General features: G+C 46.2%; 1 protein-coding gene across 1 annotated transcript; it reads left to right on the plus strand.

Annotated features, from left to right (window-relative positions):
* The first annotated feature begins 6,894 nt into the window (after positions 1-6,894).
* Positions 6,895-27,184, plus strand: M1AP (meiosis 1 associated protein). The gene is made up of 9 exons (XM_010213891.2): positions 6,895-7,143; positions 11,957-12,139; positions 17,285-17,462; positions 20,997-21,170; positions 22,989-23,124; positions 24,238-24,379; positions 24,920-25,126; positions 26,577-26,732; positions 27,033-27,184. Exons 1-9 carry the CDS (start codon positions 6,895-6,897, stop codon positions 27,180-27,182), a joined length of 1,575 nt encoding a protein of 524 aa, XP_010212193.2. The 3' UTR covers positions 27,183-27,184.
* Positions 27,185-27,976: the final 792 nt, after the last annotated feature.

Here is a 27,976-nt window from a genome sequence, read left to right on the forward strand (position 1 = left end):
GCTGCCCGCACAGCCCGGCCCGCGCTCCCGAGGCGCCCTCGAGCCCCTGCGGAAAGGGCAGCTCGCGCCCCGCTCCGCCGGAGCCGGCCCAGCGCACAGCCCGCCGCGACGGCCCCAGCAGGCAGGACGCGGCCTGGGGCCACCCTCAGGGACGCGCTCGCGGGGCCCCGCATCCCCCCGTCCCTCCCCCGCCGCCGCCGCCGCGCTCGGGGCCGCGTCCCCGCGGCCGGGCCTGCAGCGCCGCCCTGCCCACAGCGGAGGGCAGCCGCGAGCGGGGGAGAGCAGTGCGCATGCGCCCGCCTGGCGGCGCGGGGCGGTGCCGGGCCACGCGGGGCAGCCCGGCGCATGCGCACTCTCCTCATATCTGGGGCACAGCCATCCGAACGCTGCGCGAAGGCTTATTCCTTTAAAAACTTCCCCAAATCCCGCGAGATTGTCTTGGCTTCCGACCAGGGAGGCGGGTTCTTCAAACCCAGCTGGCGCCTCGAAAAGCACCGCAAGGTCTCCCAGAATCCGGGAAATACTACAGCTCCCGGCATGCCCGGCAGACTACACTATGGCCATCCGGAAACCCCGTGACGAAAGACTACATCTCCCGACATGCCCTATAGGCTACAACATGGCCGCCGAGAAACCCCGTGACGAAAGACTACAGCTCCCGGCATGCTGCGCAAGGCAACATGGCCGTGCAGTGCCGGAAGGCTCCCGCTCCCGGCAGGCCGCGGCAGCCGCGCTCGGGAAACGTCCGCCGGGGCCGGGGTCGCGCCGCTCCCTCCGGCACAGAGCCCCAGAGGCCCCACAGAGCCCCAGAGGCCCCACAGGCCCCACAGAGCCCCAGAGGCCCGCCCCCCCCCCGCCATCCCCGCGCTCCTCCCAGCCTCCTTCCTGCCGACCCGCTCCGGGCTGACCCGCCTTCCCCCCCGCATCGTCCAGGAGCCCAGGCCCAATACACCGGCCCCAGCCACAGCCACAGCCAACGCAGGAGTCTCCAATGCCGTCCCCACACGTATAACACGGGGCCACAGTCAATCTCGGTTCGTTTTCAAGTCTCCCAAATGCACCGATGTTTCTGGACCCCCCCAAAGAGGGAGAGTGTCCGTTCAGAACAGAAGTGCAGAGCCTCTGCATAAAAGGTGAATTATGGCTTTTCTTTTAGGAGCTTCCAGGGACTCCGCACAACTGGCATTACTTTGGACTGGCAGCAGCTTCTTCAAAGCCAGCTGCAAGAAGCATTTTACCCTCAAAATGTCAGACCTTGCTGCTCTCCGGGGCCTAAAAGGAAACGTGTTGCTCACCCCATCTCTGGAAAGGTGCGGTCCTGCCAGCACACCCACGCCCCCTCCAGTAGGGAGCAAAACACTTCCTCCAGGGACACTGACTGTGTGTCCTTCATTGCAGCTTGCTCTTAGTAGCACGGGCTGCTCAGTAAAAAAAAAGGTATGAAGAGTGTTCTCATCTGCTCTGAGCGCTGGCATATAAGAGGACAACATCAAAATGAGAGATTCTTGGACTTCACGCACTATCTCAGTTCTCTGAGCTTGCTTTAATGCATCAGGAATGGACCCATTTGAGCACTAATATTCACAGAACCCACAGGAATCCATCAACTAGGATTCTTTGTAAAAAAAAATTCTGATAAGAGTGTCGCTATGTAACAACCCTTGACGAGCAGCTCTTCACACTGATCCTCCAGCTTAGGTTTCTTTTGCCGGACATAGTCAAAGGTGGATTTTTTTGCATCCCACTGTCAGGGCTTCCCCAGCAACTCCTGCAGCCGCTCCCTCCCCCATCAGAAGAAAAACGGCTGAAGGATTTAAGATAACTCACTTCAAAGAATGGAGAAACTAGTGCATACTGGTGGGCAGGGGATTCAAAGACCTAATCTTTATGACAAAAATAAATTTCTGTAATGTAGACAGGGTGGTAGTAGTTTGGGCCAAAGAGGTGGCACCTCTTTGTGCCATGCTGTTCCCTGCAGAAATGGCAGGGAGCAGCTCTGACCTGTATAAACTACAGGTTTCAACCACTGCACAAATAAAGCACTAGCATTCCTGCCAAGAAAGGTACTAATGCAGCAGGTCATCTTTTCTGAAATTGTGTCTAAAGGGGCAGGTCTTGCGGTCATGAGTTGAACGACAGCATTCTCATTCTCACAAATAACCTTTGGGAGCGATTGGCAGCTGGGCACACCCCATCTCCACTACACACTAGGAATTAGATAGTGGACAAACGCCACCTTTCGAGTGTGGAACTACACATGAATGCCTGCGATGTACCAGAGGTCTAGTGTATTTACATTTACCGTCTATCATTTCTCCTACGTCACTTCTCCTATCTGAACAGGCTCCTCCACCTTCTCGAGCTGTTAGCGGACGGATACCCTATGAGAGAGCAAAGAAAGGAAGACATTCAAAAGGAAATTAAACAGATTCACGTAGCCTCAAAGGGTTTGCTTCACCCCACCCAGCCAAACTACCTCTGGCAAGGAACATCTCAAAATACATGTAGCTCTATGACCGTTGCATTCCTGAGAGCAATAGAATATGGTGCTTGTTAAACAGGAATGAAATGGAAAAACAGATGTTTAGCATTCTCCAAGAGATTTACAGCATGTACATATTATGATAAACCAAAAAGGAAAACCAAGATATTTTGACTGGGGGAGTGCCCCTGCAAACAGCCTTGCTCTGTGAGGAGCAGAGCTCTTTACAGGCAGCTCTGAATTGCAAACAGCAGAAGCCAGATTCTGCAATTAAAGGCACTGCAAAACACTACATAGGCGCAGTGTGTATTCATGCATCAAGTTCATGACAAAGGGATTTCTGTGGCTGATGAGATGACTTGAACTGTAGGAATGTGCAACTGCAGTGACCCTGTCTTTGGGAAAAAAAGCCATTGATAGACAACACTGCAAGAAAGCTGCCTGACCTGAGAACCATATTATTAAGTATGGAAAACTGTATGCAACACCTTTGCAAAAAAGGAACCAGCACACCCAGGCTGAAGCCCTCATGTGCACATTGGCAAATGCCAAAAAAAATATTTTGTGATTTTGAATGGAACCAGGTGGTTCTGCACCCTACAGCATCAATGTTGGTACTGTTTCTTTCCCATTTGCAGGGGAGCAGGACTGTGGATTATGTTTTTACTCTGGGGCTGCGATATTGCTCATATATTTGTAATTCCATCCCTCTGCTCCCCCAGGTACGTGTGAGTGCGTGTGCCGGCGCCTGTGCATGTGAGTGCGAGCACATGTGCATGTGTCCTGCGGGCCCAACGAACATGTGTGTGCCTGTGTCTGCACGCGTGTTGGAGACGTGCGGAGCACACAAGAGCACGTCTGTACCCACGCGTGTGGGAGGCCTGTGCGCGGGAGGGATGTGTTGAGCACATGAGATCCCACCTGTATACACGTGTACACGTGTGTCGGAGGGCTGTGCCGAGCACCCGAGATCCCGCCTGCGCACACGTGTACATGTGTGAGGAGAGGGTGTGTTGAGCACATGAGACACGTGTGTGGGAGGGCCCTGCCGAGCACCCGAGATCCCGCCTGTGCAGGCGGGAGGAGGCGGCCGCGGCTGTCCCACGACGCTGGCCCCAGCCCTGCTCCTGCGTCCTGGCTGTGCTTCCCTGTGGAAGCCGGTGCCCGCAGCAGCTGCGCCCGGCGCCCCCAGGTACCGCAGCACGCGCCCGGGGCCGGGCCTCCTCGTGCCGCCTTCGCGCGGCCTTGCCGCAGGCCGGGCCGCCCTGCGCGGGCCACCATGGCTGCTGCAGAGCAGGGCCTCGGCCCTGCCCGCGGCCACCAGCGGGGCCTGCTGACCCGGCCCGCGTGGAGCCCTGGGGGCGTCTGACCCTGACCCCATCGCGAGTGGAGCCATGGGAATTAGGCTTAGGAACTAGTATATAACGAGGAATTATACACTCAGGATTTGGCACATGAATTGTGCTCTGCCATTTGTGCCATTCGTAAAATTAATTTATTCATTTTTTTAAATAAATCCTTTCAAAGACATTTGCAGAGATGAAAAATCCTAAGATATACATGTTAGGTTATACATCAGCTTGTCCTTCTTTTACTTATCTGCCAACACTTTGCTTCATGGACATTCAATATGGTTTGCTGCATCATCATCAGTGATTCTGAAATAGATAATACCTCATTACTAAACCACTATCACCTTACGCCTCCTCTCCTTCTATGCAAAAGAGATGTGAAAAAGGTTATAAAAAGTTACCTTAACGTTACAATTAGGTGACTCTTCTTACTAAGGTTTGGTGATTTCATGGTTGTAAAAGGGCAACTCTAAAACCTCTTATTTTTAATTGGCTGTTAGCACTGGTGTATAGGAAAATGAGTAATATCTTTTGTCACATAGAATGTTGAATAATTTTATTTTCAGTAGCTTGAATTTGTGCTCTTTTGGGTCTTCTTGTTTGTTTGTTTGTTTGAGTATATTCTGTTCATTATGAACTTTTAAAATAAATGTCTTCCTTACAAGGCTTGCTAGACCAGGAGGCTGTATGCACAGAAGTGGTGCATCAGGGGCCATGCACACATCATAGCCCATTCTCTCCGTGACTTACTTTTAAAAATTTATTTATTTTCTCTCTAATAATTGGTGATACTCAGATTTTTCAGGATCATGAAGCCTAATCAGAAAAATGGCACATTTTTAAACCATATCATTTGAAACCCCCAGCTATTAAGTGTGCTAACTAGTGACACCAGCTAAGACCCAAGACCCAGCTGTCCCACAAACCTGCCTCTAACAGTGTCCCAGAACAAGTGCAGAACAGGGGGAATCTGCACTGCTGCTGGTAGTGACACTTCCCAAATGCACCTATTTGTAAATTACTTTTGATTCTTCTGTAAGATTTATGAGTTAAGTAATATGTATGTTCCATCTGCTATCTAATTAGGCAAAAAATAGATTGCTATAGAACCCCAGTAGAAACATTTCAAATATTTCAACTGAATAATCCTTATTTATAGAATTATATTACTATATTACATATTATATTACAGCATGTAATATATAAAATATAATTCTATATTATTAATATTATTATATATAATATTAGATAGTATATGTTTATTCATTAAGTTTTATATATCTGTAATATTACAGATTAGGGGCTGAGTTACTGGAAAGCAGCTCCATGGAGAGAGATTTGAGAGTTCTGGTTGACAAGTTAACCATGTAAAGAAGATGGGGCCAAACTCTTCTCGGTGGTGACCGGTGACAGGTCAAGGGGTAGCGGGTGCAAGCTGAACCCCAGGCAGTTTCATCTCCATGTGAGGAAGAACTTCTTTCCTGTGGGGGTGCCAGAGCCCTGGCACAGGCTGCCCAGGGAGGCTGTCGAGTCTCCTTCTCTGGAGATCTTCAAACCTGCCTGGATGCCACCCTGTGCTCTGGGTGTCCCTGCTGGAGCAGGGGTTGGACTGGGTGATCTCTAGAGGTCCCTGCCAGCCTCAGCCATTCTGGGATTCTGGGATTATCTGCAATTTCTCCATTAACTAGCTGCTATTCAGTGAGGGGGCTACACTGGTTTTTTATAGTGCCAGGGTGACTAAAAGCAAGTGTGTTTAAATTTAATGCCACACAGAAATAGAATTATACTCTGCTGATGCTCCTGGTCATGCCATCTAAGATAATCCATTAAAATCTAATGTTTAGTGAGGGCTATTTCCCATGGTGATACAGTCGTTTTTTCATTGGTTATTGACTGTGGTGGTGGTTATGTCATTTTGCCTGCTGGGTTCACTGTGACAAATGGCCCTTGTAATCTGTGTGCTCATTGCTTAAACATGAACATTGCAGATACCCCGGAACTTCTACAGTTGTTACATGAATAAAGGTTGACAGTGACGGTTCAAAGAACTCCTAGGTGCAGACTTCCCATTTCTGAAATGTGAAACTTGTGATTCTAGCAGCCGCTCTTTAATACTCTCTCTAACCACTAAAGGGAAAGATCGTAATTAATCATTGCTTTTTCCCTAAGAGCCTATCAAAGTTTTGATTGAACACTCTTTCTACATCATTAAAAAATCTATCCTTATAAGTTAATAGCACATTTATTCTAATTCCAGATATTTTACTGTTTACAGATATTTTACTTTATATGTTACTCCACAGAAGTGGTCAAATCTTCTTAGAGGTTGTTGGGCAGACTCCCCAAGCACCACCATGTAAGCACTATACGTGCAAGGGTGCGTAGTGGGTGAAAGGCGAGACGTTGGAAAGGAAACACACACACAAGGTGGTGGGGTGAAGCAAATCACGCGCTTTTGCTTCTGGTTGCGCTGGGGCCATGGGCTCCTGAGGCACGGTAGCACCTCTTCTGTTCCCACACACACAAGATCTAGGATCTGAGGAGCCCAAATCTTTTGTTTCCTTGTGCAGTCTGTGCCTGCAGCGCTTCCCAGATCTGCCAAGCTGGGCTGGCAAACCTCAGCGTCCTTTGGCCCAGCTCTGTGACACGCATTAAGCCCAGCTGGGAATCCACAGCATTCCCAGCGTCTCCTTCCACCTCTGAGAATCCAAGGTGATGTTTGGCTGAAACATACTTTGTCTCGGGGTTTCTGACGTTGCAAATTTTTTAAGGCTTGCTGCAATGCATGTTCTGGAGCCTGTTTCTGATGACTGGTGACCTTGCTGGGTACTCAGCAGATTACTGGTAATGCTACAGATACTGATATTTTTGTCACTGATGGGAAGGCTAACCCCTCGTGTCAAACACTCTGAAGGACAAAGCTCTGTTCTTTGTGCTCCACAGTGTAACATTTATGTGTATGCAGTATTTTCTTGCTGCATCATGCTGTCCTTTTCTCATTGCTGTTTTTAATAGGAATTTTTCCTGTTCTCGTGCAGATGGTATCAAAACTCAGAAGCCATGAATTCCAGAAAACTGACCTCAGAAACACGGAGAGGGTTTCCTGCTACTAAAGCACATTCCCAGCAGCCATCCCGGATCGTCATCGTGGATGTCACAACACCCTCATGGACCAGCACCTGTTCAGTGCTCTCCGAAGCGCTGGAAAACACACTCTGCCTGGCGTGCAGTTTGGCAGGTCCCTGCCGCATTCCCCTGCTGAGTGTCTATGTGGTGCAGAACCACCAGGAGTGTCTGCTTCCCTTTATGGTAGGAGTGAAATTTTATCTCATGGGATCTAACAAACAGGAATGCGGTAGCTTGTTGCAGTTCAGCAAAGAAAGTCAGCGTTTAGTACAAGTTTATAACTAAAAAAAATGAATAATTTGCAAAGTTTCTTTGTTTTGTTCTGTTTTTTTTACATTTAATGGAAGAAGTAGATTTTATTGCTTAAAATTAGGGGATGTCATGTCTTGCATGTGTGAAGTTGCTCATGTGCATAAATTAGGCTTCGTTCTGTTCTCTTCTATAAATTCAGATGTGGATTCCCTCTCATTCCATACTCTGCTTATTGAAACTGTTTGCATTGGTTCTCTATCTAGCTTATCAAATACAATTCTATAGCTGTAGTACTTGGGATGGTGAAATGGTCTGTACAACTACTGATTTTACAAACATTTCCATTTGGGAGGGGTTCCATGAATTTTAGAGGAAAGGATCAGAATTCAAAGTATTTTTGACAAACTTGAGAAATGTCCTGAATATATAGATCTAAGTCAATAAGAACAAGTAATTTACTTGTCTGTGGATACCTAACAGCATAAATACACATGGAGAATTATCAGCAGCTCTGTAATAAAAGTTTGAGATAAATTTTACAAGCATCTATTAAGACAGACTATTAGAAATAGCCATACTGAGCACTCTCATTTATGCAGTCCAGTATGGTCTATTTTATTTAGCAAGGATAAAAACTCTCTAGATTATTTTTTCAGGTTTTCATATCTCAAGAAAGATATAGACTAACCATGAAAAAAAAAAAAAACAGCCAGCGTCAGTGATCGTAAATCTAGAAAATGTGATCTGCAAGAAAACTGTGGCAAATGAGATTATCTATTCTATGGAATAAATTATAGATAATATGACCAGGATAACTAGGAGGATGCATACAGAAGACTGCCTAGAGAGACTGTGAAATCTCTCTGATTAGAGAGTTTAAGAACAGATGCTTGTCTTGCTCCTTAGGATGAAATTACATATAATTCATCCTGACATGGGAATGCGGAGATGGGCTAGACAATCTTTTTCAAAACTGGTTCCAGGCATGTTTTCTGTGATCCTGTTTTATGTCCAAATTAGTTCGCAAGTGTTGTGGGCCAAACACCTTCTTTTGGATTTGGTAGGTGTCTCCTGACGCCGTTCCTGCCCGTGCCGGCTGACGGGAGCCTCAGAGCTCCTTTGGGAATCGCGGATCACTGGAGTGCCAGTGCATGTCTGACGAGATACACCACAGCCCATCATGAGACTTTTCACACTGGGCTCTCTTGCTTGTTTGAACAACCACTCCTCATTCTGACAGTCACAGGTTTTTAAGGACAGAGAAATTATCAGATCGATGTCTGTCTTTGCATTCTATTTTACTAAAATACTCATATACCATTAAAACATTTCCTCCAGAGAGATACTTTTGATCTGTGAATACTTAAATAATTAGAATATTTCCTTCCAGTGGTTAATCATTGTCACTGTGAGATTTTCACTTGGTTCCTAATTTACATTTACTGTCTTTAACTTCCAGGGATTTGTTCATGATTCCTCTTTTGGCTTGATTGAAGAAACTGCTTATATCTCATATTTTATTCCTCTAAAGATATTCCAACCCTCTCTCAGTATTCTAGCTCGTAAATGAAAGAGAACAAGCCATAAATCTTAGTGTAAATCATTGTTGCAGTCCCTCAATAACTTCTAAGCCTTTTTTTGGTATTCACTTCGCCCCCTGCCCCCAAAACCGATTTAGTTATTGGATGCTATTCCAATACTGGAAACTGAAAACAACCTGTCCTTCTTTTGACGTGACTTGAGATCTTGACTGTTTTGTCACAATATTGTATTTCTGTGGCACTTGTCCAATTTGGCAATGTCCACCCTCAAGCGCAGGCAGTTTTTGTGTCAGGACCTGGGCCCGATGTGTTACCCTGGCCCGCTGTCCTGCGAGCCCCTGCTCCCCTCTGCAGCTTTGCTTGCGTTTTCTGCTTAGTAATTATCTATTTTAAACAGCTGCTGGTACTAAATGCTGTCTTTCAGAACTGTTCATTCTCTACTGTAGGCAGTAAATACAGTGGGAGGGCTGTCCTCTTCAGTGGACCTAATTTCACTAAGAATGATGCAAGTATCTGGGTCTTCTTCAGGCTCTGGTATCAAGAATAGCTTTATATCTCTGTCTGCTAAACATCTCTGTTCCATTTCAACCTTCTCCACAATACCAGGACTGTTGTTTTTTCCTATAAATATGGGATTCTAATTCAGATGTTGAGGGCTCTTGCTTCCTGCCAGCAGGACTATGAGTACCCGCGCTTCTCTGACATAAAGCCACTTGCTTAGCTGTTACTTCCAAGCTGAATACAGAATGTCCCCTTGCTCTCTGGCTCACACTCTACCTTCCTAGAGGATTCACTCCATCCTGGACCAGCAGAAATGCATCTAATTTTGCAAGCTAGAGCTGAAACCTCTGGGCTGATTTCTTACCTGGGCATATAGTCTTCTTATAAAGTAGGACCTGTTGTTCTTTCAGCTTGTTAAGGGGCAACAACACCCCCTTACACCACATCTTTTAGACTGAACAGCAACTTTCTCTTCAATAGTTTCCATTACCACCTGGAAAAAAAATGTACTGAATAACTTCAGAAGGGGTTTTGAGAAGTTTTTGTAGTTAACCTCTGCATCTTTAATGAGTACTATCCAAGATTAGCCATATATTTAATGGGCTTGCTTTAGTGTCAGAAAGTTTTAAAACATTTTAATCACTGTTCTTGTTAGTGAGATCTCCAAAGCAGTTTCCTAGTCTAATGGTGACCTGCAGTCAGAAATATTCAACCATTCCAGTGTGTACTTATAAGCTTAACTTATCTCCACGGCACATTCCAGAATTGAAATTGCTGCTTGTGCAGACTTGTTTAAATGAACATTTAAACTAGCTGTGTGGGTATGAGAAAAATGCAACTCTGCTGGTGCTGATTCCAAGGGCCAGGTAGTTACTGCGAGTTTAGGATGCCCTCCGGTGTGCTGAGTACTTTTCTGCCACTGCTAAGAGCAATACTGCTGATTTATGCCTGTGTGCTGCAGCTGCCTCCTGAAATTTCAGGGCAGACATCCACAGAAATCAGAGAGCTGACAGACAAATTTTGCCGTAGCAGTTTGAAGAGGCTCCTAGCTCCATTTATTTGCTCTCTACATTTACTAAAGTTTACTAAACTCACAGCAGAATTAATATAATGGGGCAGGCACCGGTTAGAGTAACATCTTGGTAGAGCGTGGCCAGTGCACAGTTTGATGTCTTTCCTTAAAACTGCCACCTCCACCATTTTGAGGTTTGAGATGTCTCAGCTTTCTGTCCCAGTTTGTTTGCAGAAACAGCTGAGCCATTTGTGAACACACACGCTGGTTCGTAACTGAGTCACCCAGACCATCCTGCTGTAAACTGTGGCTGCTTAGGAGCTACTGGATGGGTCAGAACTCTAAGCCTCTGAAGCAAGTGAAGCATGTGTTGCCTCTTCGAGAGAAAGGTGATTTCTGGCAGTAATATCTCAAATTGCTTCAAACAGATTTGCTAGAGTTCACAGAATCACAGAATTGCAGAAGTTGAGGTTGGAAGGAATCTCTAGAAAGTTCATCAATAATCTTTCCATTGCCCAGAATTTGCCCGTTTACTTGCTCAGTATGTCTCAGGTCTTGTTGAAGCTCATGTGAGCTGAGATGGTCCGAACATCTTTGGATCCCTGGTGCTCTGCAGCATTGTCCTTGCTCAGGGGAGATTAGGCTGGATACGGTGTAGTGTGCAGCCTCAACTAATGCTGTGCAGAGAAGGAGCAGCTGGGAGAGGCCAGTCCAGCCTGGTCCATATGCAGGCTGCCATCTGTGGATTTGGATGACCAGTATGCAGTGATACCAAGTTCAAAAAACTGTTAAGTAACATATAGATTATAAGGATTCAGCAACACTGAACTGTAAGTAATGTGTAAATCACCCTAGTAGGCAGTGAGAGTATGGCCAGAAATCCTTAATGTGTGACCAGTAATGAGGTAACACAGAGAATATGGGGCTACGGGGTTACTAATTTGTGCATTTGAAATGTTCGACCAGTTCAATCAGACTATCTGTCCTTGGGGCAATCAGGAAGAGCTGGGTACCTTAAAGAATAAGAAATGTTTACAGGTGACAGCTGTAGAATAAATTTTCCTTTTAACACTTGCCCTAGTGCTTCATCTTTGAAGCAAGAGGGTCCACAGAGGGTCCTCAGGCCCTCCATCAATGTTTGGTCCCTTCGTAGTTATCCCTGTGGTGAGTGTGCTGAAAGAAAGAGCAGTTATTTGTGAGAGCTGCAGGGAGTCAGAGCATCCGTCCACAAGCGCAGTCTGCAGAGGAGAGGCTGTGCTGGGAGGAGCAGCAACCTGGTTGCTCTCTGTGTTTTGTTCTCCTTGTATTCTCCTCTCCTCGTACTGGGGATATCATATAGACCAAAGACTCTAATTTTTGCATCTGTCATTTCATATATCGGGTTTTGCCTCAGTATAATGGATGCTCAGAGATGTGGACTCTCCCTGCCATGCATTTTTGGCTAGCAGCAGGCAATGCATGGGGAGCTGGAAACTTGAGGAGTACTGATGAGTATTGATACTGCTATAGCCACTAGCTATTTTTTAAATTCATATCACTGTTCACTGCTTTATGAATAGTGCAAAGCTCCTGACCTCAGTCTTATCTCGATGAAGTAAATTCCAAAGCCTTGTCGATCATATTGAAAAACACTTCTTACTGTCAGTTTGACGTTTCCAGTCTTTCAGTATCATTGAACACTGTTTTACAGCAAGTGAAAGAGAACTTTGCACGAGTTCAGACCTGCATATCCGAGCTGCGCTCCCTACCCAGAGAAGGCTGCTTCCCACGGGGGGGAAATGGAGTGGTACAGGCTGTGCAGGATGGCTTGCAGCAGTTCAAACAATACAGCAGACACACAGCAGCAGGAAGCTCGACTAACAGTTCGGTTGAGGTAAGAAAACGGGCAGATGGTGACAGTGTCCACCAGACTTGCCACTTGTTTTCACATTAAGATGACTGTCTCTGGTATCCGGCTACCATGGGAGGGAAGAAGAAATTAACAAATCAGCCCCTGTAAAGAGACCTGTGTCACAGTCTGCTGGATGCTCTTGGAACATGTCACATTCAGGTTTGCATTACTTATGGAGGGTCACTTACCTTACAGCATGGAAAAATGAATTTAATTTCCAGATATTTAAAACTGGTCATTTTTTACGCTTTATTTTGAATACTTTCACAGAAATGTATCGAAGGCAAAGACATTCCAAGTACTTTCTGGACATGATTTTCCTTTGAGCCTGCAGTTACATGCTGTGGTTATAGTCTTTATATGGAACTTTCACTGATATCAGTAAGACATTTGTGCAGTGGTCCACATTGTGCCTTAAAGTTTGCCCACGATTCATTGAAAGTGCATTTATACAGACAAAGGAAAAGCATTTCATTGAGAGATAGGAAAGGACAGGGAAAGTGTATGGAGTTGTCATTGTCTTGGCACTGTATTCCTTAAGTCATTTTTCAGAGTAAAATGAACATATGGTCAGTATATGGCATAACAGAGTACTTGTTTATAGTTTCCATTTTCCTCTGTCTGGGACAGCTTGGGAATTCCACAGGGCTCCCATTCTGCAGTTTCCGACAGGGCTTCCTTACAGTTTATTGTCCAAGGAAAGGCGAAAAAGACCATTGTAAGTTGTGTGGAGCAGGATGTCTATTCTTAGTGTGTGTCCCTAGAAGGGATAACCCCCTTCACACATCTGCAGTAGACACAAAAAGGATGGTGCAACCTGGTTGCTCTCCCTATTCCCCAGAGAATTCCAGGCAGAACCGTGCCTGCTGAATCCCAGTTCATCCTGGTGCAACAGCGTTTTATCCCAATTCTGGACTTTGTAAGGCCTTGATTAAGGTACAGCTGGTAATGCATTAAGAGCATTCTCTCTCACATCCCACTTCATTTTCTTATAGGAACAGTGTGCCTAGATGCAACACTAATTCCTCCTCTTCTGACAATTTGCTATCTTATATATGCTCTCACTTGCTTGGATTAGCCTGGATCACTGGGTGTCCTCCACTCTGGGATTAATTTGATCACATATCACTTTGTTAATAATTCCAGTAGGTAAACAAATGTCCATCTTCCTGGCAGCAGGTAACAGTGAGTTCTCATGGTTCCTTACGTTAACTTGGTCCTGCAGACCTGCATGCTCAGTCCCATATAAAGAGCTCACGGAATCACAGAATGGTTAGGGTTGGAAGGTCCCTAGAATAGGATCAATACGAAGCTCAGGGCTGGCTGTCATGTTTAGTCTGAGCTGCAGCCTGATCAACACTTGTATACCAGCATACCCAAACCAGAGAATGAGGTAGTATTTTTTTATTTTTAAAATCCAAGCAATGAGCAAAGAAAAACCCATTTTCAAACGTGCATGGATTCTGACTTGGGAGATTCTGAGGGGAGGAGAAGAATTCTATAACCCAGGAGATGTAGATGTTCTTCGGAAATTTCCTGCAGCAAACTGTACTTCAGTTGCTGCAAAGAGCCTCTCTGCTAGGGATTCTCCCACGCAGTACTACTGAACCCCTGCAGCTGGACAGGTAAGAACTCTCTGCTGCCCTAGAAGCCTTTTCCTGACAGCTGAACATGTAACCCCCTTCCTTTACCACATTCAGACTGATGCCAGCATCGGAGGCTTTGAATTTCCTTCTTTCTGTAAAATAGCAAATACCACAGGCATCAGTCACATTTGCCACCGCTGACTTCCCCTCTGAGTTGCTCCCTGCTAATTATCTTTCATTCCCTTTTTTTCACTGTCATGCTTCCCCCTGGGCTGTTTGTGACATGGGTATCAAATGTTTTTCAAGAATAAATGATGAGGGAGGAAAAAAAATATATTTCTTTTGTGGCTTCACTAGCGGATACAATTTATAGTGTTATTCCTATTTCATCTGGAAAATATCCAGAAAAAAAAAACTTGAGAAATAACTTGAAGTAGGTAGAGATTTGAAGGGTGCGTTGGATTTTCGCACAGAGAGTTGAAACCTTCCAAATGGTAATATACCACGTTACCCAAAGGAAGTTTCAGTAGAAGGATTAATTCTGTGTAAAATTTCAAAGACAAAAGCTTTTCCCAAACTAGCAATCTTTTCAGCTCTGCCTGCTGCATAAATTTAACCTCTAAATGAAATTCAATGCGGCGATCAAATCAGTCTTTCACAGACCTAAATGGAATGTAAATAGTGCCTTGGTCTTCATCTCCCTCAGGACCACCAAATAATTAAGGTGCTAAGAAAGGAGCAGAAGAGTGCCTAATGTTCTCAAACCATTGGTGAAAAATGAGAGCTGGTGATCACTGTAACAGAGAAAGATATTTCACCTGACAAAAGACCATGTTTCCAAAAAATGGCAGAGCAATAATACAAACTATCCTCTCATCCATTGCAGAAACCAAAACTGATCTTTCTGGAGATGCTTCTAGGGTCAGCCATTGTGTGAGTCATCTTTCCTTTACGCAAGCGATCATCTCCCATGTTGTTGCCTCTTCCCTGCCTCCATTTGCCTCTGCTGTAGCTGCGAGGTGTTCCTGACAGTAATCACAGCGCTGTTATTCTGCTAACTGTTCGCTCTCCTTCGGCCACACTAACTGCTGCAGGTCAGGTCAGCATCCTCTGAGGAGCTGACCTGTATTTCTGCTGTGTTTCCATTCAAACTCTTCTGGCTTTCCCCTCTGTTTGCCTCCTGCCACGGAAGGTTTCCAGGCATACCTAAATGCACCTTGCCTTTTTGTTCTGTTGCAATCCAGCATTGCTCTTTTGTAAATACCTTGTGAAAACCATGATTTAAAAAAAGACAAAACAAAAGTGGGCAGCATGCTCAGTGGGACTTTCCTTCACTTTTGCTGTTGCTGTGCTTATACTGCTCCATGCAGTCATCAGAAGATACAGACAAGTTATTGCTTTGGGCCACTTTGAAGTATTTGTGGAGTATTCTTTTGTTGCATTGCAAACCTGAAAGTTTTTTTTTTTACATGCAGGCAAGTGATATTGTGAACTGATAATACCATGCCAGCTTTTGTGCCATTGAGTTGTATGTTCACTGTGATCAGCTGATTTGAGAGAAATAGCTGAGGGTTGAGTGGAAGGCCTCCTGTAGCACAGACACAGCACGAGAACGAATGGCTGCAGAGCTGGTGTCAGAGACAAGTGGTGGCAGTGACCTGCAGAATACCTGTTCCCCCTCTAACAAGGGTAAACCTCAATTTGTCACCAGGAAGGCTCTAATCCGAGGCAGAGGTAGAGGAGCAGTGCATGAGGGAAGGGCAGGCAAAGGAAGGTCAGTGTTACAGAAGAAGTTGGCATCATGGATGAGAAAGAAACAGCAAAGGATCAGACTTGTTTATGTTGGATGGGACCTCAGGAGATCACCTAGTTAAACCAGAGAAAGGTTTCCGCTTAGTTCCCTCCGCGCGGAGAAGCCTGCCACAGAGCTGCGTGCAGGCACGGAGAGCCACGGTGCTCCCCAGCCCGGAGCCGGCCGCGCCGCGGGGCTGGCACGGGAGCTGCGCCGGCCACGGAGCTCATCTCCAGCACTGTGGGCAGCAGCTGGGGGCAGAAATGCAGGGTGTGAGAAGCCCGTGATGCACGCGCTGAATGTGAGCTCTTAAGGAAGTGCTACAGTTGTAACAGAAGCACAGTTTCTTTAGAGTGAGACCTGGGCGGGCAGCATTTACAGCGCGTGAGAACTGTTGGCACCTTGTTTGGGTAAATCAGAAGCAGTTTTCAGGAAATCGCATTTTTGTAACAGTTAAACTACAAAGAGGTAAAAGTATTCTTAACTGACTGCAAGCATAGAGTCAGATTTTTGCAATCCATAATTTGTTAAATCCCTGATGCTTATTAAAGTATTGAAAATACTCTTTCGACGTCCTCACTTCAGAGAGCAACACCAGCAGCACCAGTGAAACTGAACCTCAGCAGTATCTGCAGGACAGGGGATGTGAAGACGACCCCATTCCCAAGTGGATAAATTCAGCAGTTTCTGCTCCCTGCTGCAATGGAGAGGAGACTTGAGGAGTCCAGCAGTGCAATCACTACCTGCCCGTCTCTGTGCAGCAGCAGAGCCAGACAGTCCTCAGCAGAGGCCTGGGAAATGACAAAGCTCTGTGAGAAATGCATCCAGTTCCTAGAGGCAGGCGGCAGCTCGAGTATCTCCCAGTGTAAGAACAGCTGCTTCTAGGAAGCACATCGTGGTTGCCCCTTCCAAGCAGTCAAGTTACAAATCAGACCCCAAATCTTTATGTTGGGTGGTGATTAACAGTAAGCTATGGCTTACGGTAGTGATGAGGAGCAGATATTTTCGTTTGTCTTTTGTAATACTGAAGCTTGAGTGCGAAGTAGCCTTACCTTTCCCTGTTCTCCTCAGCCAAGAAGAACAGAAAATAAAGCCAGTGAATTAAAGTCTTAAAATCACTGGATTGCAGAGCTACTAAAAAAGGAAAAGAAAAAAAAAAAAAGACAGGGGCCAGAGATTTAGACTTGAATCCCAAGAACTAGCAGCACAACCATTTCGATAACGTGTAACAGGTTATATCAGTACGGAATTTATTAACAGTAAGCCAGTGCAATTGGTCCCACTACTCCCACAGTGATCGTTATGTTTGCTATCTATACACACTTAGTTGTGCCACTTGCACAAACAACAGTTGGAGTCTCTCCTATGCCAAGTACAGCCAGTACAAATGGCACTGAATATCAGTGCAAAGTCAAACAGCATGCTAAGTACTCTCTGGTCTGAATCCCAACATCTTGGCTCAGCACAGTGAGTCGCAGACTCTTTGTGTCATGCCCTGAACCAGGTCCCATTCCATCTTGTTCCATTAGTGGCACAAAATCTCTTGGCATTTCTGCACTGAGCCTCTGTATCCACTTAATGTTTGCTTAAATAAAGCCAAAGCTTAAATGATGCCTTTAAATCCGCTCCTGAATAGATATCTTAGCACTACTTCTCTCCTCCCTCCACCATGGTACCTGTGCTATGCAGGCTGACAGCAAATTAGGGTTAGAGGCAGCTCTTGCACTGACTTTATGGTATCTATTTCAGATTACAATTCTGACTAGCGAGTCAGGCAAAGAAATGGTGAAGCAGCTGGAAAAGAAGTTAAAAGATGTAGATCTTGTGAGTCTGCGAAGACTACAAATCATTGAGGTGCTGAAGAGAGACTTGCTGGAGCCTGAGGGTGCGGAGCAGAGTGTGCCAGCAGAAGAGCCTGGTAGTGATGGTGAGTACAAATGGGACAGGACGTCATGACTTCTGACAGCAAGACAACCACTAGCTCTCACTTTGGTCTGGTATCTGCCACTATCCTCAGTGGCAATACTGGAGTATTGTGTCCAGTTCTGGGCCCCACAGTACAAGAGGGATGTGGAGCTGCTGGAGAGAGTCCAGCACAGGGCTACAAGGATGAGCAGGGGCCTGGAACATCTGCCCTGTGAGGAGAGGCTGAGGGAGCTGGGCCTGTTCAGCCTGGAGAAGAGAAGGCTGAGAGGGGATCTAATTAGTGTCTATAAGTACCTCAAGGGAGACAGTGAGGAGGATGGTGCTGGCCTCTTTTCACTGGTGGGCACCTACAGAACTAGAGGTAATGGCCACAAACTGAAACACCAAAAGTTCCACAGGAACTTATTCTTGACAGTGAGGGTGACAGAGCCCTGGAACAGGCTGCCCAGAGAGGTTGTGGAGTCTCCTTCTCTGGAGATCTTCAAAACCTGCTTGGACGCAGTCCTGTGCCACATGCTCTAGGTGATCCTGCGTGTGCAGGGGGGTTGGACTAGATGACCTCTAGAGGCCCCTTCCAACCTTAAGCATTCTATGATTCTTTCCCCTTGCTTAGCTACGTGTTTTATTTATGCTTAGAATATTTTATCTCAGCTCATAAGCTTGTATTGCTTCTGTAACGCGTAATTGCCCATCAATAAGTTCTTTATGACCCTGTAACGTTTATTTTTCAACCCAAGCTTCCATTTTGAAGGTCTTTACTCCCAAAACCCAACTGAAGCTTACCATAACTTAAGCCCGCAGTATTTCTTTTAGCAGACAGCTATCTTGGCCACATATTTACAGATTTTATGTTTATGACCTAATTTCATTTCCTTTATAACACAGAGATACAGTTTTATTAGAGATCCAGGGCCTTTATCAAGACATCTAGTTTTAATGTAAAGAAATAAGCTGAAGAACTCTGTTATATATCAGCAAGCGCTATCCTTTAGCATTGGTGCAGATTTGGAAGCTAAAGAAATTTGGAAAGATTAGCAAAGAAGAGCTACAACTCTTGATTATTACTATACAATTATTTGCTTCACGTTATAAAGGACATAAGTTTTGTTAATCACAGAGTTCTTGAAAGGAAATAGCAAGTACTCATGTATAACATTAGGGCAGTCAGGCAAATCTTTTACATGCAACAGTAGCACTGTTTTATTCTTATCAAACCTCAAAAACAAGATGGTCATTTATTTCAGTATGTGTGGTTATACTATTTAAGGTGGCACGAAAGTGAAATTCTAAGCATAATTTGCAAAAACACTACAGCTGAGGTGAACATTATATCTGTATTTATACCAAGCCGTTTCAATTTAGTGCTTTCAGGATGGCACTACAAATGGTTAAAAAAATAAAAGAAGAAACTCATTGCAAATCTCACCTGATGGAGGTGAGAATTTCGAGAGTGGCTGATGGCCAAACATAAATCACTGAATAGGAAGCAAAGTTTCATCTTTATCGTGCTTTGGAAGCACAGAATACTTCAGTGCTATTTAGAAGAGCCTGGTATAAACTTACTTTCAAAATGGAAGAAGTAACGTAGCAACCAACTACATGAACTGAAAACATTTACTAGACCATCTGCTTCACTAAAGAAGCTTGCAACAGCGAGCAAAATCATTTCAGCAAACCTTGCACTGCAGGCAGCACAGGGAGCCCGGGAGCTGTGAGGAGGGGTCGTGGTGTGAGACTGCTGCACACATGGTCTGACACATGGGTGGATGCCAAAGTGGGACCCCACTTGCATGTCCCGAGAGTCCTCTCTTATTTGCCAGAACTATTTCCTTATCTTAGCTGCGTTAACCTTGAGAAACTACTGTCTGGGAGGCAGTGAAATTGTTGACCGAAGGGGATATGGCTGCCTGGCCCTGAAGGACTGCTCACGCTGCGCCTGCTGCCCACGTGCTCAGCCAGTCACTGACTCCTTGCCAAACTCCCTCTGCAGGTCTTCTCACTGCAGCTGGTGTGCCAGACAGATGCTGGACCTACCCTGTGAGAGAATTGCTCAAGAAAGGGGAAATTAGAGAAAAACTAGGGCCTAACAGAAGTTATGTCATTACAGAGCCTTGCTTGAAGTGAAAGACAATTACCACTTCCAGCATGGTTGGTATGTGCGGAATCTACTTCTCCACGATTCCCTGGGCAACACAATCTGCCCTCCTAGCACACACTAGTAAGAGTAAACAAAGAATGGAGACACCATGGCCAAACTTTGTTGGCTTCCCTGGTGGTGGTGGTGCCATGCAGAGGATGAGGGAATGGAGGCTGGAGCGGAGGGAAGACATCGCGGCCAAACTCTGTTGTGCTCCCTGCAGAGGCGACAACCTGGTCATACCATGCAGCTGATAAGCCACATAGTCCAGCAATGGTGGCAGGTCAGTCTGATGAACTTTGAATCTCATTATAATACCAATACACAGGCTGTTTGCTGCTGCCAAGCTGGCAGAGGGACATACTGCATGTTTTATGCCTTTTGCAAATGGTTCATCACATTCTGTTTTTTCACCTTTGTCCATTATGTCTTTTAAAATTCTATTTGCTAGAGTTTATGGTACATTCTCATTTGTACATACCTTCGGGTTATTATTTTGCAGTGATTAGAGTTTGGGCTTCTATTTGAAAGGCTTTCGTGGTGTTTATGATCTCTCTAACTCTGACTGTCCAGCCAGACTGGCATCCATTTTTCCATTCCGTTGTTGTAGGAATTTATATATTTGCTCTGTACTTCCAATGTGGTATCTTAAGTACTTGCCATGTCCCTCCAAGCATTTCTGGCCTCACCTTTTAATTTCTTTTGAGCAAGTCTCCTAACTTTATTCATTTCCTTTGTCTGGGACTGAGGGGTAGCTGTGGTGGATAGCTTTGCCTGTTGGTGCAAGGATGTTGAACTCAGAGATCACTGTTACCGAGCAGCTCTTCAGGGTGCTGGTCAGATCCAGGTCAAGCTTCGCTTCTGCTCTTCTCAGGCCTGTGACTAGAGTTTCCTATAAACAGGCAGGGAGGGTGTTGAGCACTATAGCTGTGGGGCCATGCTGCAAAGTGGTGTTTATCATTTACGTTAGTAGTAGTAGTTTTCTCCTGCTACTATGAAGTTTCCCATTAGTGTAGTATTTTGGTTTTGCAGTCTCTCTGATTTCACAAAGAATCATGTATCTGGTGTCCCTTGTTGGGGCAAGGCAGGGAATGGTTTAAAATTGCTGAGAAAAGTCCTCAGGGCCAGAGTACAGCAAAGTAAGACTTCTTTGCACCATTCACACTACTAGTCCTCAGCCAATTCACCTGCCCCTCCACTAAGAAGGGTGTTGGTTTGGCCTGGGGACGCCTCTGAGGAGGCTGGGATCAAGTACCGTGTTGTGATCTGCATGGTGAGGGCCTCTGAAGTGCCTCCTGTGAGAAAGTTCTTGAGAAACTAACTGGGTATAGTATGGTAGAAAAGGCCGAGGATTGTTCTTTTTATGGCTGAAAATGTTTCTGCAATTTTCATCTACAGACATTGCAATCCTGGGAATGGACATTGATGTTCAGACAGTAGAGGACAGTGTCATCAGCTTGGAGATGCTGCTTAAAACCTGGCTCCATGACTATGGCACAGACAGAGAACAGCTCCATCTCCTCCTTCCGTCAGGAGGCTTTGGCCACGCCACTGCCACCAAGAGCAGTCTAAGTATTTCATGTTGTTTCCTTTTCTGCTAGGAGTTCCTGACTCCCACAGCCTCCAGATTAACCAGGCCTTTCCAGGGCATGTTCCCCCATTTACAGAACAGTGTGAGGCCTCTGGGTTACTCTGAGGTCTTTCTGTAGTTTCTGTTCTCAAAGACTGAAAAGAGTCTCCTGCTTAGACAACATCAAGTTTGGTGAAATGTCCTGCAGCTGCTGACACAATATTCCATTTCCGTGCCCTGAAGAGGATATGAGTTTTAAACAACTTGGTCAAAATAAAAGGGACCTGACATAGCTGAGATGCAGGAACCTTCTGTTTCAATTATGTGGTCCCAAACTTCATCTTCCTGGTGCTTGATACTAAAGTCCTGTGCCAAAACTGCACTTAAATAAATGCTGCTTTACAAAGCGATTCAGATTAAACTTCTACATATTGATTTAGCATGGAAATAGCTAATGTTACATCTGGAGCTGCCAGGAGTTATATTTTAAGAACACAGGAAAATGTATAAGCTTTATGCATTTTTTTCCTTTAAGGCCCTAAATTCCAATCCCTAACACACTTTTGGGTGAGCACTGCAACTGGACAATAGATATAGCAGAGGTGGGTGCTTCCCAGAAGCAGTTGTTGGCTGTGTTGTCACCATTGCACTGCCATGGGAATCTGCACATGAAATACAAGTAATCCCATTTCTCTGCCTCTGAAATATGGTACTGTTTTATAATTCACAGCTTCCCATTACCATGGCAGCAGATGGTACCTGCCATGGTATCTGCTTTCTGATGGTGGTCCATGGGCCAGGTCCAGTGTGGAAGCAAGTTGATATTCTGTCTTGCAGGTTTGCTCTGCATCAGGCAGATCAGAAAGCTTGGTGTGACTTCATTTACACAGCAGCCAGCATAAAAGCCTCCAGACTGGCATAGACAATTTTTATGATAGTTTGTTAAAAGTTGATTTTCCTCCATTGTAACACTGAATTTCATACTTTACACACTGCCTTATTATAGCCAACAAGACAATGTGATATAGTGTGTATAGTCAGTTTTTGTTCCATCTTGCTGCAATCAAAGAGTACGTAAAAGGCCAGAGATATTGCTGCATAGGTTGTATTATACCGGAGTGATGTGTTTCCCCACAAATACAGATAGATTAGCTGGCAGGCAAGTGTAGCCCTAAACGCAGTGTGGGATTAGGAAATCTGCTTCTGCTCTGTCTTACCCCAGGCAGACGGGCAGTCCGCTCCAAGACCAGAGTTTGCCAGCCCTGTTTCCAACCAGCTGTTTTTCAATCAGTTACCAGCATGGCCATGGACAGGGTGGCAGAGAGGTCATTCTAGGGAAGGGAGAGGCCAGTGTACACGCTGGAGCTCTGCTCTGGGTTCTGTGCAGCGTCGCTGTGGGCCTTGTACATCAGTTCATCATCCATAGGAACACATGGAGTGCTTGGCTGTGAGGGACGTGGTAGTGTCTCTTTTGTACAAAATGGGGAAAACTTGTTGCCTTGTGTCACAGGCTTTACTTTTGTTCTTCATAGGGGCTACAAAGACCACAAAGTCATTTCCTTTTTTTCTACTGGAGAGAGGTTAGAGAAGTAGTTTTGTGCTTGGAAAGCACCCCTAGTCTGACCTCAAATCAGACCTGCAAAGAGACGGACTGTGGTATGTTTACAGTTGAACTTGATGATCTTAAAGGTCTTCTACAACCATAATGATTCTATGATTCCTTTGTAGCTGCTGTTGAGAGCAAACATGCAGGTACTTTGAGCATGTCGTGTGACAAGCATTGTAATTTCCAGCAATCTAAACCAATTTCCCTCTTTTAGTGTGTCTGAAGTGTGATCTGCAGGAGAGATTGCTTGACCCAGCTCTAGTTGATGGCACGCGAACAGCGGACCTGAGCTCATCCTGCCAGCTGGCTTCTTGGCCAGCCACAGCACTGTATAGACTTCGAGTTGTAAAGTAAGTGTTGTCTTATGCTTTGTGCTTGGTGGTTGGAAGGCTGAGGTAGTAGCAGCCTTCATTCTTTCTGTGCAGTTTCAACTAGGAACATCAACATAAGGAACTGGGGACTTGGCGTCCTAGTGAGCAAAATCCTAATGCGTGATGTGCCCTGTAACTCTTAGTGTTGTGCAGTTGCACAATCTACCTACACGTGCCGAAAGGAGTGCAGAGTCAAAATGCTGTTGTATCAGCCTTTTAGAAGAGTGAAAGCAGATGTTACACAGGCAATAATTATTTCCCTGAAGTGTGAGGCCAACTAACTGTCACTCCCAGTATACCATATATAATACTGCTCTTCCCTCCCTACCTGATGGTACAGTGATGAACTCTCCTTAAGAGACTGAGCTAGTCAGCCGACTAACAGGTAAGAAATCAAGCAAAGCCTCACAGTGCTAGGTGAGCTCAGGGAAGCATTCCTTCTCTTTCCCATCTGCAGTGTGTGCCAATAGGCATGCAGAATGACAAGAAAAGTGATGTTTTCTCCTGTCTTTTCTGGGACTTGCTTATATTCAAAATTGTACGTAATTACACCCATCTGTGTGGTGGTTCTTCGAGTGATTCTCAGCCTGTAGGTAGGAGTACTGTGTAGCTGTCTGTAGACCGCCCATGACCAGAGCAGCGCACTGCAGAGCGTGCAGTGGTGCTTTGGGGGGATGCTGGCTATGTGCAGGAGCAGAGCACAATATGTAACAGCTTAAGTGATGGATAGTTACAATCTAGTAAATTCACTTAGGAGGGGATGTAATTGCCAGGGTGTGTTATTGCCCAAGAGGACAGATTAAGAAGCTGTTCTGGATGAAGATCCGACATGCTTCTGTCAGTACTGAAAGCAGAGTGCTGAACATGCTGGGGAGTGCTAAATTCAGTGCTGATCAGCAAGAAAGACATGCCAGTCCTTTCCACTGCAAATTTACTTCTCTGAGAGTTCACCGTGACAGGCCATAGCAATACAGACAGCAAATGCTTGTAACAGTATTGCAGGTGATACTGTCATGACAAGCTGAATTTGCCAACCCCAGACAGAGTCTTCCTGCTGGATGCACTTCACTGACACAAGCTGTACATTTTCAGAGCTCTGAAGGCAGAAGGGGTCTGTGAGTCAGTACTGTATGGACTGCCCTTCATCATCAAGCCTACGAGCTGCTGGCAACTAGACTGGGATGAACTAGAAACAAACCAACACAGCTTCCATGCTCTATGTTACAGTCTTCTGGTGAGTGTGTGCAAATTGCAGTGTGATGGAGCAGGATTGACATGGAAAGGAAAAACCAGGACACATCTGGTGAGATCCATCTAGCTTCCACCAAAAACATGTTTCAAAACCTGTAGCTTCATTGCATAGGTTAGAGTTGGGCCTGTGAGTCCTTCCAGCCAATGGAAAGAAGCTACTGTATATAAAAGCTAAGAGAAAACTCCCCAGTCTATCAGAAATCCAATGCTTACAGTTATGAGGTATAAAATTCTGGGTTGGAGATAGAAATACGTTTTAATTGTGAAAATAATTAACCAAAGCTAAGAATGTGAAGGACTTTTTGTTAAATAGAAAGTCTTAAATCAAAATTGTATATATTTTTTAAGAATCATCACATATTTGGTTAACAAACTCGAGTCATCCTCCAAATAATGCAAAATAGAGTTCACCTTCTGATATATATGAATGTCTTTCTGCCTCTCAGCCCAGCAACCCATACAATGAAAGTGTTGAAGTGACTAGCGTCCACTGATCATATTGGTTTTGGCTTTTGATATTTAGAAAAGGAACTGGATGCTTTTGGCCAAGTGTGAGCCACAAAACACTAGTCCAAGCTGGAACATCATGGTGCATTCCTACTACATCATCATCCCTTCTGACTCTGCCACGCTGCTTGTCAAAGCAGTCGCCGTCAGAGAGCTCCTGCTGCCATCAACCTTCCCAGCCCTCCTAGCTGAGCATCCTGAGACAGTGTGTGGCCCTATAGAGGCAAGTCACTGATGACCCTACACAAGAACACATATTAAAAATCCTATGTGTGCAAGCAGGGATTGGGTAATAATCACATTTTTTGCACAGGACATGCTGTTGCTGCTAAGGATGTATTTATCTTCCCTATTGCTTGGGAACACGGATCTCCTCACACTGCAGGAATCGGGTAGTATTTTTAGGCATAAGATAAATCAACACAAGGGGTCTCTGTTTCTTCCAATAGACTCCGGGTTCTATATTTCCTGTTGTGCAGCCCTATGTGTTTTTCTTGAGTGTTCTAGCTCTGCTTCAGGTGCTGCCAGAAAGGACAGAGCCCTGACTGCAGGCTTTAGTAAATGAAAAGAGGAAGAAACAGCTGTGAAAATGTCTAGTGCCAGCTGGAGTATAACGGAGCACTCCAAAACTTCCTCCCAAGAGTTTACATATATATTTTTATATATATGTATATGTATATATGCCTTGCAGTTTTCTTCTCAAACAGTAAATGCCTGTCCATAGAAGCAATGTTGCTGTGTGGGATGGTGATTTCCCTCAGCTCTGAGGCTGGGAAGCCACTGGAATGCAGAAGCAGAAGTCCCAGGCCTGAAGTATGAAAGAGACCCTATTTCCTGCTGCTGTAACAGCCTTGCAGTACTTCTCAGATGAGCCTGAGAAGAGCCCACCCTACAAGATTTTTGTCACGGTCCCCAAAGTAGAGCAGAAAGACTTGGAGCCTGCCTTATTGAAGGGCACAAGGGAGAGACCTGAATGGCAGAAAAACAAAGGCCCCATGCTCTTGATTTCAGAGCTGCCCATCCTTCCCCCACTGAAGTTCCTCTGAGGATACACGGTGGTTAGTGATGGAGCTACTCTGACAGCCCCTGCACAGAGCAGGGGGAGCTGCATGGGGAGATCTCCAACAGCTAAAAGCATCTGTCAAGGCAGGAGACATCTATGCACGAGGCTTGTGGGCAGGGGCAAGGCCAGGGCAAGTGGAGGGGATTGCAGGAGCAGAAAAGAGGCAGCAACTCTGAGGTGAAGGTGCAACAAGGGGTGGTGGGCCTGGCAGAGCAAACAGGGGCCAGTCCATTGGGAGAGAGAAGCATTAGGAAGCAGAGTGTGAAGGGAACAGTGTCCAGACAGGGTGCTCCAGCTTGTTGGCCTGTTCTGGGTGCACGGCAGGAATAGTACCGTATCCTGCAAGGGAATGCAGAAATCTATCAAGGTGCAGACACCTATTGCTCCGTACATGGCCAAGAGCAGTCCTCGTGGCTAGCAGAACAGCCAGAGGCCCCTTTGCCCATGACTGCACAATGGCAAAGAGCATCTGCAGCGCTTATCCCTGGGGAGGGAAAACAAAAATCCAACACGCTGTTCCCCCCACCCACCCTGAGCCCCAGATTGAAATGCTGCAGCTCCCACCCATCACACTGCACCTCCAATGTGCCGCTTTCTTCCATCTGAGCAGAGCGCCCTGAACAGCCTGGAAGTGGAAGTTACTTACAACCCCTTGCACCTGAAAAACAACCTCTACAAGTACCTGAAGAATGTGTTGCGCAGACCCGGGCAGAGGCAGCAAGCTCAGCCCAGGGACCAGCGGCCGGAGCGGCACCAGCCCAAGCAGGTATGTCTGTCATCTTCAGCTGGCCCAGCTAGGCCCTGTTCTGCCTTTCTAGCCCCCTTCCTTGACAAGAGCTGAGGGCAGCTCTCCAGTATCCCAAAGGTTCAGGGAAGGCAACATAGGACAGGGGCAACGTTCACTTGCAGCTGGAAGAGCCAAGAGGGAGGGCTGTAGCATATGTACATAGGCTCAGAGAAGGGATACTGGGCAATCAGCACATGCAGGCACAGGGAGCCAGAGTGCTGTGAGCTGCTTGACAAGCCAGCTCCCCCTTGCACATTAATGTTTTGTCCTGCATTGCAGCATCAGAGCAGAGCCAAAGCCACGGTAGCACCTCTTCTGATGGCTCCTTCCCCTGTCCAAGTGTTCAGAGCAGCAGCAGCGAGGAGAGATTCCTGCGAGCAGTCGCTCCTCCTCGGAGAGGAGGATGAGTTCCTCGAGGCCCTGCAGTGAGGATACCCGTGGGCAGCGCTGGCCTGTGCATGCGCAGCCCCGGTGTGGCCTCTGCCGGGCTGCAAACCTTCCGCACGGGGCGGAAGCGGTCAGGCCAGACACTGAGCTGGGCCCCGGGCAGGCACTTCCCACTGTTTGTTCCTCCTTGTTGTTTTATGGTTTTGTTAGTCATCAGTCAGCCTGCTGCCCTGGGGCCCTCTGCCCAGAGCTTCGGCTGTCCTTGGCAACACCCCCTTTCCCTTCCTCGTCAGCACACATCACCAGCGTACAGCACATGCTGGTTACTGAGAAGAAGCAAGTACAACCCACAAACCACAGACTGATGTCAGTGAGCGCAGAGCGCTGCAGCAGGGCCGCAAGGAAGTCAGGCAGATATATAAAGCAGGCACAAACAGCAAGCCCTCGTCATCCTGCAGCGATGGGTTCAGCAAGGTGTTTAGATAAGCATGAAACAGGGCTTTTGAATCTAATCTGAAAGCCCTAAGCACTTCCCTCTTGAGTGCCTGCTATGACAGCGTTTTGCCTGCTTCCGTATTTGAGCTCTGTGTTCAATCCCTCCTCTCGCCAGCTCTCCGAGGGGGTTGGAGGCAGTGTCCCAGCCAGCAGCAGTGTCCTAGCCATCCCCGTCATCATGACTGCCGGTGCAGCTCTCCTCTTCCAACCAACTGCTGCTTGGGCTCGCTCCTCCTGGCCCTGCTGTGCCTTCAGGGTGGGTCTGCAAGGCAGCATTGACAGGGCTGAGAAGCACGGAGATGGCCTGAAGTTTTCCAGAGAGGTTCTGCCCAGTGTTTGCC

The sequence above is a fragment of the Tinamus guttatus genome, unplaced genomic scaffold (assembly GCF_059628265.1).
Source record: "Tinamus guttatus ecotype Peru unplaced genomic scaffold, ASM5962826v1 Tinamus_guttatus_pri_ptg000247l, whole genome shotgun sequence".
Lineage (NCBI taxonomy): Eukaryota > Metazoa > Chordata > Aves > Tinamiformes > Tinamidae > Tinamus > Tinamus guttatus.

Coding starts and splice junctions, on each gene's coding strand:
- M1AP (XM_010213891.2), top strand. CDS start 6,895: ATGAATTCCAGAAAACTGACCTCAGAAACACGGAGAGGGTTTCCTGCT. Junction 7,144..11,956: donor AGTGTCTGCTTCCCTTTATG/GTAGGAGTGAAA, acceptor ACTGTTTTACAG/CAAGTGAAAGAGAACTTTGC. Junction 17,463..20,996: donor AGAAGAGCCTGGTAGTGATG/GTGAGTACAAAT, acceptor TTTCATCTACAG/ACATTGCAATCCTGGGAATG.